This window comes from Agrilus planipennis, unplaced genomic scaffold (assembly GCF_000699045.2).
Source record: "Agrilus planipennis isolate EAB-ADULT unplaced genomic scaffold, Apla_2.0 scaffold223, whole genome shotgun sequence".
NCBI lineage: Eukaryota > Metazoa > Arthropoda > Insecta > Coleoptera > Buprestidae > Agrilus > Agrilus planipennis.
Genome location: NW_020438932.1, coordinates 279,320 through 291,991, shown reverse-complemented (window position 1 = coordinate 291,991; position 12,672 = coordinate 279,320). Strand labels below are relative to the sequence as shown.

Genomic DNA, 12,672 nt, shown 5'->3' with positions numbered 1-12,672 from the left:
CTAAAATGTAGCATCGTGCTACAGATGGCGTTTACTGCGCCATTTGTGGTATTTTCTAATCTTTATAGTTCTTTAATGTCATCATCATCTTTAGCCCGAAGACTCGTTAGATGCGTATGTCCTCTGTTCTCCTACTCCTGCTAATATCTCCTCATTCCAACGGTATTTTTAATATATGTTCGTAAATATTTTTGATCGCGGTTAGCCAGAAGGCCTAAGACCACATTTCAAGTATAAGAATTGAACATATAATAATTTTTTATATTAATTATTTCGGACCAAAGAAGGGGGTAAATAAAATGCAAAACTTCCTGTCTAATGGTTCGATCTCTAATAAGACCTCGGCACGACAGTTACGTCGTTTTTTTTTATATGTAAAACGGTTTCTTATCGTTTGTTTAAGGCTTTGTAGGATATTTTATACATACTGGTTATGAATTTCGAATTTTTAACGTGTGAATTATAAACTTAACTTATTTTTTGAAAACTGCAGTATATACATACACATATATAAAAACCGAACGACTGAATTTATCGCCAATTATTTTTAAACTACCTTTTGTTTTTTCCTTTTATATACGCATAAAAACTAATGCCCGTGCATCATAGCTTCACAGGTGTTTTATTAATTAAAATGCGGGAATAAATAAGGATGTTCACCTATATTAACGACAGTAGTAGCACCCATCTGCATAGCTCACGACTTTGTAGTTGTTAGACGGATTTCAAAAGACTGACTTATAATAAATTTAAGATTTATTGAGGATTACGATGAACAGGAACTTTTTTCATTTGATCTCTGCCGAGGTATTTACGTTATTTTATCAGTGTTCGTCACTTTTTTTATATTTTTAGCAAACAATAAAATCAGGTAGACATATGGCGTCTCAGACACGTATTTTCGGGTTAGGTTAGGTTTTCTGATCCAAAATTGATTTAAATTGTTTCAGTATCCCTTGTAATATAGTAAAATCAATTAACGGGGAATTCCCCAGTGAAAACATACGAGTTTTCGACGGCTCCAATGGTACATGTAAATGTTTTAAATTCGATAAGTGGTCACATACGCGTGGGTGACCGTAATTCTTTCTATCCGTTAAATATTTTAGTTTTAGTAGCAATAGGCAGGAATATGGCGCCATATTTTTAACTGACGATGGAAAAAAAAGTGACTATCGCAAGATAAAAGTGATGAGATGAGAGACTGTTTATTGCAGTATATTAATCGTAAGCATTCCCGATGTATGTTGACTGATATTTTAAAATACGATAGCGAATGAGAAAGAAGGAGCTGGAAAAAACAGAATAATAAATAATTTAGAATCTATCATCTTACATAATTATATTTTCTACTGTCGAAAAATAGGTGTACTGTTATGGTTATTTTAAAACTCAATATGTTTCAGGACGAATAATAAAATGTATACGATTATGCACGAAAGTGATCCTGAAATGATTAATCAAAACATAAGAAAAATCGAGTTTCATGCAAGACTTAAACCGTGATAGCATTTACATATTATATAATTATTATAAATATAGGTACTATTGAGTGTTTTCATCGCATTATTATTATTATTGTCATTATTATATTGAATTTCGTACTTGTGTGAGTGATTAATTTATCGTTGTATATCGAATACATACTCTGAAAATAATAACGACATCTATGCTCTAAACGTGTAATAACTACATACATTCATAGATGTTATTTCCCAGGATTGGGCTTTCGTGATATTTGTTTTACGATGTTGTTAATATTGTTAATTATCTTTAAAAAAAAAAAAACTTCATCGTCGTTGTATCATTCATTTCGATGGTATTACCCACATATTTTTAATACGTTATTTCTTGTTGATTTGAAAAGGAAAAATGAAGAAACTTAAGTAAGTGCAACTTTAAATCAAAATTGGAAATAATAAGAATTTTTGGTGTAAGTACCCAAGACCTTTAGCATGAAACGGATGTTACACATTGCATCCTGCACGAAGGATTCATTAATTATTAAGTAGTCAGTCGTGAGAGCAAGAGAACCCAACTGACTTTGAAGAGCGCTCGCGCACACTTATATATCCGAATATTCGTGCGCAAGCGCTTTCCAAACCAAAAAGCTTGATACTGCCGTTGCGCAAACCTCAAGCTTTCGTTTCTTCTGTTTCTATTGGCGGAAATGTCATTCAAACATGCGCAGAAGTGCGAAAACTCAAGTTTTTACGTGATATTAGCGAACAATAGTTATTCATCAAGTAAATGCTCTAATTAAGAAAGACCAATTATAACTTGTTTTTTTTTTAGTGTTAAGTTTGTGGTACTTATACATATATACATGCAAAAAGTTGAGGGTACAACGCAAAAAATGTATCTAGAAGTGCAATTTTTATATGTAGAGGTAATTTATTTAAAGGAAAATGTTAATGTCTCATATTTAATTCGAAATAATTCGAAATTATTAAGAAATAGGAAAGATTTAGGATTTTTGTTTGTTTTCTTTTTTGAATATGAAATGGATTCTTTATGATAAATTACATGAAAATAGTTTTGGTATAAAAAAATTGTTGCAGTTGTTTTCTTATGTGATTTCTTTTATCTTAAGTACTTGGTATTTTTGTCAATTTCATATTGAAAAGATCTTAAGTGTTTGTGAAAAGTATATACATAGCAAGTAGTGATTCGTTTGTACGATATTTACAATGTAAGCATATTAATGATTATTCCTTTATAGAAAGTGCCATATGTGACAGTTTCTTCTAATTATTGTTTTTCAACACAAAATTGAAACATAACTACAGCAGATAAGCAAAACAAAAGAGAAGACTGGGATATTATTGGACAGGGTTTGTTATTTGACTATCCTTTGTTTTACATTTTTTTTTTTAATTCTTTACATATATGTACATCGAAACATTTTGACGTTTGACACACATTATTTACTTTGTGAGACAATCTTGCGTCTGTGTATAAAAAAAAAAATTTTGGATATTTTCGTCCAGATTGTTCGAGAGAATCATTTCAATAACTCAGCAACCTCAATAATCGCCATTACTTCGTAATAGTTACTAATGCTCAGCCAATAATGTACAATAGTCAAGATTTTTTTAACACGCCACAATGCAATACACACATTTGCTCAAAAGTACAAATCGTACTGTAAATAATAGATACCGGAATTGTTTATATTTTAAATATATTCTAATAGAATTATATGAACTGATTCTCTTTGTAATGCATAATGAAGAAAATATAAATGTACTTGTTAAATCAGATTTTTATTCCCTCCTCATCCTCCATTAATTACTGCTACGATTGTTTATTTTCTTAATGTAACAGAGACATTGACCGTTTAAGATTGTTCACTCTAATTTTTTCATCATACATTAACGCATTATCCACTAAAACAACGACGGAATTACTTGAGCAAACTAAAAGACTTGCTCCGTTATTAGGTATTATGTTGCATTGAAGACGCTCGAAATACAGTGTCCCCGTTACTAATGTAATGTTAAAGGCTGAACGGAGCAATGGTCTGTCTTTGCTCATATCAGTTGTGCCGACTAGTAAGTACGCATTGGCTTTTCTCTGAATTTTCAGACTTATTTTCTGTTATAGAGTAATTATTTTAATAACTAATTGATGGTAGAAGGTTTTACATGTTGAAACCAATTAAAGGAAACGAAAGTAAAGATTCAAAAATATGCATTAATTGTTTAAAACGATTGTTTTGCCATAACATTGGCTGCTTCAGGTATTCTGAGTATTATTATTATAAATATTAAAAGTTTATAAATTTTATGGGGTTGGAAAAACGAATGGGAGGGATAAAGTAAGACACTAAATTTTTGAAGACAAATTTAAATTTAATAATGAAGAACTATTTACATCAATTTGATCGTTTAGTAAAATAGTTAATTTATTGTATTTATTAATATAAAGACTTTCAGCTAGGTTTAATTTATGACTTCTTGGTAATTCTTTTAAAATTTGAAAATTACCATTAAAAGTGTATTTTTCCTTTAATAAGTGTTCTGCATACTATAGCTTCTTCTGTGTTCTGTAATCCTTTGATTGAAGGATCTTCCAGTTTGTCCAACATAGACTTGATTACGATCCCCAAATTCCAATAAATAAACTCCTGATTTTGACCCCAACCAAATAAAAAGTTGATTTTTTGAGATTTTATTTCCTAAATCGTTCTAATAAAGATAAAACTGATAAATTATTTATTGGAATGTCGGGATTGTAATTAAGTCTATGTTGGACAAACTGGGTGATCTTTCAATCAAAGGATTGCAGAACACAGGAGGAGTTATACTAATGGGAAAGCTGATTTTACATATTTTAAAAGAATTACCAAAAAGCCATAAATTAAATCTAGCTGAAAGTGTTTATATTAATAAATACAACAAATTAAATANGTACATAAACTCATTATAGGGTTAATATTTCATTCCTACTACAGTAGATCTAGTAATAGAACTTTTTGATTGTAATAAGTAAGGTTTTCTACGACAGTTTAATATTAAACTATAAAATTGAAGTACCGCTAACAAAGACAATAATACATCAGGAGTAAAATAAAAATGTTTGTCTGTAACTTGTAACGGGTTAGACAGTTTCAACGATAAAATCCTTTTTTTTCATTTTAAACGCTGCAAACTCTGGGCAAAAGTGGACTAAAGTTTCTGTCCTAAGTTTTTGGGATTAGCGCGAGGAAAGTTTATTATAAATCCGCAAATTAGTTTTCGAGAATAACGCAGACAGATGGTGGAAAACAAAAGTTTCTGCAAGCGTTAAAAAAATAGGCATTAATGATGTAACTATGCCATTAGACATTAATTACACTTCACTGTAGTGCAAACGTATACAGAGTGTCCCAGTAGGACATGGCTTAAAAGGATTCAGATAGGGTATGATCATTAGGACCAGGTCAGTCCAAATAGGACATACCGTGTCTCAAGAGGGCATATAAAAGTATAAGGGTAGGGAATCAACATTACGACCATATCAGTCTAAATAGGACATGTCGTAAAGGGTTCAGCTATTGGTGATACCTATTCCCTATTCGAACCCGTTGTGTATGTCCTTTGCAGCCCTATATTGCCTTGAGGTCGATATCCTACTTGAACCCTGTTAAAGCATGCCCTATTTAGATTGACTGGGGTTTGATATGGATTCCCTATTTCTATCCTTTGATGGCATGCCCTGTTAATACTGTTGAATCCCTAATGGTAGTACCCTATCTAACTTCTTTTACGGCATGCCTTATTTCACCTGATGAAGCCCTGATGGTGATACTCTATCTGAATCCTATGCTCTGTTTAGACAGGTTCGCCCTGTTGTCGATATCCTACCTAAACCCTATTTCGGCACGCCCTATTAAATCTGATGTGACTCTGATATGGATATCCTACTTTATCGTATTAATCGTATGCCTTTTTAAGTCTGATCTGCTCTTAATGATGATACCCTCCACGATCACACATGGTAGTCCCCATTGGACAAAATAGTTTTGTCTGATTAAGCTCAAATGTTGGAAGGGATTACATTTCTCACCCGGCCAAAACCAGATAATTTGATCAGAGTCAAACATCATGGACTCTGAGTATGGACTCCACGGTACTACTGCCTAATTGGGCCCAAATATGTCTAAAGCATTACATTTCTGCTCCGGATTCAATGCAACTATCTTCTTATACCTGTTTTTAAAGTCAGGTATACCGGTTGGTGTTCAGTGCAGCTCTAACATCAGATGGTTTGTCTAAGAAGAATTACTATATTCGTTGTTTATCCAATTGAACACCCATAAGGTAAATGATGGGATTGCCCACTTCTTCATACTCCCAGAAGCACATTTGTTACGTTTATCTCATAAGATCCATGATCGTCTTTTACTACATGAGGCCCACAAACGATAAAAAAGGCACTAAAAAGCCATTTGATGCGCAAAACTATTGAAAGAACAGTAACTGATGAGCAGCAAGTATTGTTTTTACTTAGAATCCTTCTTGATCAAATGTGATTTTTCAGGATCTTCTGTGAATCGTTCAGTATACGTATCCCTATTCGAGTAGCTTTTTACAACTAATCAATTAATATTACTTTTCCTTTTTTTGTATTGATGTATTAATAGGCCTATTAAAAATTCATAAAAGAAAACATTGCCGCTTGTTTAGGCGATAAGCTTGCAACTGGATGCTTTATATAACTAATACTTAATTGACGGGTGGTATCCTGTAGAGGAGAGCTAATAAAAACCTGATCCGTCACTGTTTAATATTAATAAAATATCTGCAGTAGGATACTATAACAGCGGGAGATTGGTAATATGTAACAACTTGTAGACGATAGGAAGCACAAAAAGTCTTGCCGCTTTCTCTAGAAACTAATCCATGAGCGAATGGACAAATAAACTACCAAAAAGAGATAATATATAAGGAATGATGAATAACATTTTGTTGCCAGGTTGAACAACATAAAATTGTAACTGAGAGACAAGAAATTACCAGTAAAATTGTTTTTGGGAAATGGAGTCGAGTAAACTATCTAATGACTACAGATAGCGTACTCTCTCTCTCTACTCTCATTTTCAACCATTATTTTGGATACCTAATGTAATATTTCAATGTAACTACTTGTTCCAGATACAGGAGCACCATATGTCCTTTACAAAGATGGCATGGATCGAACACAGGCTCAATGGGGTCCGCAAGATTACCTCTCCGCTCAGCAAAATTCATCTGGAGCGGGGAGCCCTCAACAAACGTGTCCACCCTCCGTGCCACTTGGCGTGGAAGCGGATTCCGTACAAGCCCGCGACCAGAGTCTCCCATCTCCCGCACCGTCGCCTTATTCGGCAACGCAGGCCGAACCACGCGAAAACGATCTTCCTGCCGAACAACCGAGCTTGGACCTGGAACCTCGTCCGGCTTCTCAGTGCTTCCCCACTGACATACAACCTCCGCCCCCGCAACAAACTGCTCAACAGCAAGCAACCCAACAACAGACGACGCAACAACCTTATCAGCAGTACCCACGACCTCCACCACCTGCCGCTCCACCTCCTGTTCCACCGCACATGCTGGGAGCCGGAAGCTTCTCTGCCCTGCATTATTTAAAGCAGCCCGGCATGATGTTGAGCTCGTTGGGACACGACGCCGCGGGGCAACTGGACCAATACGCGAGTACCATGCAAGATTTAAGGTCGGCGACGTTGCCCGATGTCATGCACCAGCAACAGGCCAGCATGAAGCAGGCCAAGAATCCGTTGAATGGCGAGTTACGATTGTTCAAGTGTTTGACATGTGGCAAGGACTTTAAACAAAAATCGACGCTTCTGCAGCACGAGCGGATCCATACCGACAGTCGACCGTATGGGTGTCCAGAATGTGGGAAGAGGTTTCGGCAACAGTCCCACTTGACTCAACATTTGAGGATCCACGCTAACGAGAAACCATACGCATGCGTGTACTGCGAAAGAACTTTCCGCCAGAGGGCGATCCTGAATCAGCACCTGCGCATTCACTCCGGTGAGAAGCCATACGAATGCCCAGAGTGCGGGAAGCATTTCCGCCAGAAGGCCATCCTCAATCAGCACGTCCGCACACATCAAGGCGAGCGCCTCAGATTTACTGTTTCGACCCCTACTGCCCGTGTCTGTCTTTACGGGCCGCTGGTGTTGAAACGCATTCCCTCCTCTCATTGCATACCTTCCTAGACATTAATTTCTTTTATCTGACCCGCTGGCTCAGAAAATTCATTTGAATACTACAATCACTCAAGCTTATACTATCCTAAATGTATCGACAACTCACGCTTGACAACAAAATTATTAACTTTCAACTTTAGGCTTTTGAATGTTCCCAACAGAAGGTATATCATTAGACCACTGAAGTTCTAAAAATCGAAGATCAAGGAGAAATTCAAAAACATACAGTAGAAACTCGGACACTCTTTTGTGGTATTAACCTCTTCACCAAATTTTGCTTCTTGAGATTCCTTGAATATCAAAAAAAACATCCATATCCAATTTCTTCTGTTCCACTATTCTCGTGAGATCATTACATCAGAAGCTATTCATCCTCATAGATGCATTTAGGATAGAATTTACCATTTACAAGCAAATTTTCAGATATCTACGATCTCCAAATTACTGTAGCATATGCATGTTTTCTTTCACCGCAGGAGGCAATTAATTACTGTAGTTATATTAAAAACAATTTGAAATTAATTAGGCTTGCTATTTAGTTTTTCAATTACTATTGAATAACCCGATTGGAATAACTATTTGAATAGCCTTTCTCTTTTGTCATTTAGATGTCAGTCCACACCTGGTGTTCAAAAACGGCATTAATCCAACGTTATGGCCCCAGGATGTTCCATTTCCTCCAGACGAAGGTAAGGAAGAAGTCGCATCGACATACGGTGACGGTGAAACGCAACAACAAGATCGAACAGGCTGTTTTTCACCGAGCAATCCAACAGGTAATCTCCAATATCAATCGTACTTTAAGGACGCGAAAGGTTTGAACCATTCCGTTTTCGGCCCCGGCACGAACTTCGGGACTTTGCAATATCTCAAACAGAGTCAAACGGGAAAATCAACACTGTCCGATGTGATTCAACACGGTAGGTCGGCAGGAATGCCTTTGTACGTGAGGTGTCCGATTTGCCAGAAAGAGTTCAAGCAAAAATCGACTCTTCTGCAACACGGCTGCATACATATCGAGTCCCGGCCGTATCCGTGTCCGGAATGTGGGAAGCGGTTCCGACAGCAGTCCCACTTGACTCAACATCTACGAATCCACACTAACGAGAAACCTTACGGTTGTGTCTATTGCGGCCGTAATTTTAGACAACGAACGATCTTAAACCAACATCTGAGGATTCACACGGGCGAAAAACCGTACAAGTGTACACAGTGTGGCAAGGACTTCAGACAAAAGGCCATCCTCGACCAACACACGCGAACCCACCAGGGCGACAGGCCGTTCTGCTGTCCAATGCCGAACTGCAGAAGGCGATTCGCTGCGGAGGCGGAAGTCAAAAAACACATAGACAACCACATGAATCCGAACGCGGCGAAAACGCGACGGAATTCGACAGGATCGGAAGGCAAACAGGGTACCAATGGCATTCTACCGCGTGGACTGACCCCCACTAGTGTAGTGAAACCGGAACTTTACTTCCCCCAATGCTACGCGCCCACGTTCAACACCCCGAGCAGCGTGGCCCAGTTTCCCGGGAGTAACGTGGAGTACAAGCCCCCGAGCGGTCTATCGGCCCAGTGACTAGCGGCCAGCTGGCAACTTGGACCCACGATTGGGTGACAGAATGCCAGTGCGCTCACAACTTTTGGGATAATTGTTACTTAATTGATGTAATTTAAGGGATTAGTTAGTTATAGGAGAACTTTTCGAGAGTGATTTTTATACGGTGCTGAAACCATGCGTGGTTTGTTTGTTTCCTTTTGGAAAATAGAAACAAAAATAAGGCTTTAACCGCGAAGAAACACGCTAAATAATGGCTCTAAAGATCGTTACATAATTTTTATGTATGTAAATTGAGAAAAGTATTTTAAATATAATGCAGATCGTACGTACACCCTGTTCGTTTAGTGGCAATACCCCTAACAATTTAATAGGTACATTATTAACTGTTGTAGATAGTTTAAATTAATGATTTTGTGATCTCCCGAGGTAGTAGTTGTTTTTTTTTTTATAAAACCGTGACTAATAATTAGAATCACCCGTGGTCTTATCGCGAAGTGCTATTAGTACGGAAGTTTCTGCTGAACAGCTTTAAATCCCCTTCAGCATTATCTAATTCCTTTACTACCATTGGATCTAGTGTTAGTAGTCGATGAGTTTAACTCGTATAAACCGCTGGTATCGAGATAACGGTCTATGTCCGATTCTTATGGGTTACAGGTAATAGCTAACTGAATAAAACATATTTTTACTGGCTAATAAGTAGGGATGGACTCATTCCTTTATAGGGGTGGATTTATTAAGGGGCGACAAATGAGCAGTTGCCATCTGGTCCCTCAAAAACTTACTCTCTGTTGAATTCGAAAGTTTGGTCTTTTTTGAGGGTAGTTTTTTTTATATTTATGTTGTGATGTAATCCGATGTGGAATTATCAGCAAAATTTGGAAACTATCAGGGAATTTTGATACCAAAAAAATTTTAAATGTTTTGGATAAAAATCATAATTATGGAAGGTGAAAGCACTTGATTCGGGTCTTTTCTATTAAGTCCATATCGAATGTTTCTAACTTCGTAGATATCTAAAATTGGTGACATGTTCTAGTTTTCGTCACAAATCTTTATATTGTAATCTTCATATTCTAAAATGTAGCATCGTGCTACAGATGGCGTTTACTGCGCCATTTGTGGTATTTTCTAATCTTTATAGTTCTTTAATGTCATCATCATCTTTAGCCCGAAGACTCGTTAGATGCGTATGTCCTCTGTTCTCCTACTCCTGCTAATATCTCCTCATTCCAACGGTATTTTTAATATATGTTCGTAAATATTTTTGATCGCGGTTAGCCAGAAGGCCTAAGACCACATTTCAAGTATAAGAATTGAACATATAATAATTTTTTATATTAATTATTTCGGACCAAAGAAGGGGGTAAATAAAATGCAAAACTTCCTGTCTAATGGTTCGATCTCTAATAAGACCTCGGCACGACAGTTACGTCGTTTTTTTTTATATGTAAAACGGTTTCTTATCGTTTGTTTAAGGCTTTGTAGGATATTTTATACATACTGGTTATGAATTTCGAATTTTTAACGTGTGAATTATAAACTTAACTTATTTTTTGAAAACTGCAGTATATACATACACATATATAAAAACCGAACGACTGAATTTATCGCCAATTATTTTTAAACTACCTTTTGTTTTTTCCTTTTATATACGCATAAAAACTAATGCCCGTGCATCATAGCTTCACAGGTGTTTTATTAATTAAAATGCGGGAATAAATAAGGATGTTCACCTATATTAACGACAGTAGTAGCACCCATCTGCATAGCTCACGACTTTGTAGTTGTTAGACGGATTTCAAAAGACTGACTTATAATAAATTTAAGATTTATTGAGGATTACGATGAACAGGAACTTTTTTCATTTGATCTCTGCCGAGGTATTTACGTTATTTTATCAGTGTTCGTCACTTTTTTTATATTTTTAGCAAACAATAAAATCAGGTAGACATATGGCGTCTCAGACACGTATTTTCGGGTTAGGTTAGGTTTTCTGATCCAAAATTGATTTAAATTGTTTCAGTATCCCTTGTAATATAGTAAAATCAATTAACGGGGAATTCCCCAGTGAAAACATACGAGTTTTCGACGGCTCCAATGGTACATGTAAATGTTTTAAATTCGATAAGTGGTCACATACGCGTGGGTGACCGTAATTCTTTCTATCCGTTAAATATTTTAGTTTTAGTAGCAATAGGCAGGAATATGGCGCCATATTTTTAACTGACGATGGAAAAAAAAGTGACTATCGCAAGATAAAAGTGATGAGATGAGAGACTGTTTATTGCAGTATATTAATCGTAAGCATTCCCGATGTATGTTGACTGATATTTTAAAATACGATAGCGAATGAGAAAGAAGGAGCTGGAAAAAACAGAATAATAAATAATTTAGAATCTATCATCTTACATAATTATATTTTCTACTGTCGAAAAATAGGTGTACTGTTATGGTTATTTTAAAACTCAATATGTTTCAGGACGAATAATAAAATGTATACGATTATGCACGAAAGTGATCCTGAAATGATTAATCAAAACATAAGAAAAATCGAGTTTCATGCAAGACTTAAACCGTGATAGCATTTACATATTATATAATTATTATAAATATAGGTACTATTGAGTGTTTTCATCGCATTATTATTATTATTGTCATTATTATATTGAATTTCGTACTTGTTTGAGTGATTAATTTATCGTTGTATATCGAATACATACTCTGAAAATAATAACGACATCTATGCTCTAAACGTGTAATAACTACATACATTCATAGATGTTATTTCCCAGGATTGGGCTTTCGTGATATTTGTTTTACGATGTTGTTAATATTGTTAATTATCTTTAAAAAAAAAAAAACTTCATCGTCGTTGTATCATTCATTTCGATGGTATTACCCACATATTTTTAATACGTTATTTCTTGTTGATTTGAAAAGGAAAAATGAAGAAACTTAAGTAAGTGCAACTTTAAATCAAAATTGGAAATAATAAGAATTTTTGGTGTAAGTACCCAAGACCTTTAGCATGAAACGGATGTTACACATTGCATCCTGCACGAAGGATTCATTAATTATTAAGTAGTCAGTCGTGAGAGCAAGAGAACCCAACTGACTTTGAAGAGCGCTCGCGCACACTTATATATCCGAATATTCGTGCGCAAGCGCTTTCCAAACCAAAAAGCTTGATACTGCCGTTGCGCAAACCTCAAGCTTTCGTTTCTTCTGTTTCTATTGGCGGAAATGTCATTCAAACATGCGCAGAAGTGCGAAAACTCAAGTTTTTACGTGATATTAGCGAACAATAGTTATTCATCAAGTAAATGCTCTAATTAAGAAAGACCAATTATAACTTGTTTTTTTTTTAGTGTTAAGTTTGTGGTACTTATACATATATACATGC

The 12,672-nt window shown here is 35.8% G+C and overlaps 1 protein-coding gene across 2 annotated transcripts in view; it reads left to right on the top strand.

The window, feature by feature from the left end:
- The window catches only part of LOC108742060 (zinc finger protein 502), a 22,589-nt gene extending 12,994 nt beyond the window's left edge, over nucleotides 1-9,595 (top strand). The window contains exons 2-3 of one of the 2 annotated variants that reach the window (XM_018477072.2): nucleotides 6,639-7,607; nucleotides 8,311-9,595. In XM_018477072.2, the coding sequence (XP_018332574.1) occupies nucleotides 6,639-7,607; nucleotides 8,311-9,284 (1,943 nt within the window). In that variant the 3' untranslated portion in view covers nucleotides 9,285-9,595. The remainder of the gene's footprint in view (nucleotides 1-6,638; nucleotides 7,608-8,310) is intronic. The other variant, XM_018477073.2, reaches the window with a different exon arrangement.
- Nucleotides 9,596-12,672: the final 3,077 nt, after the last annotated feature.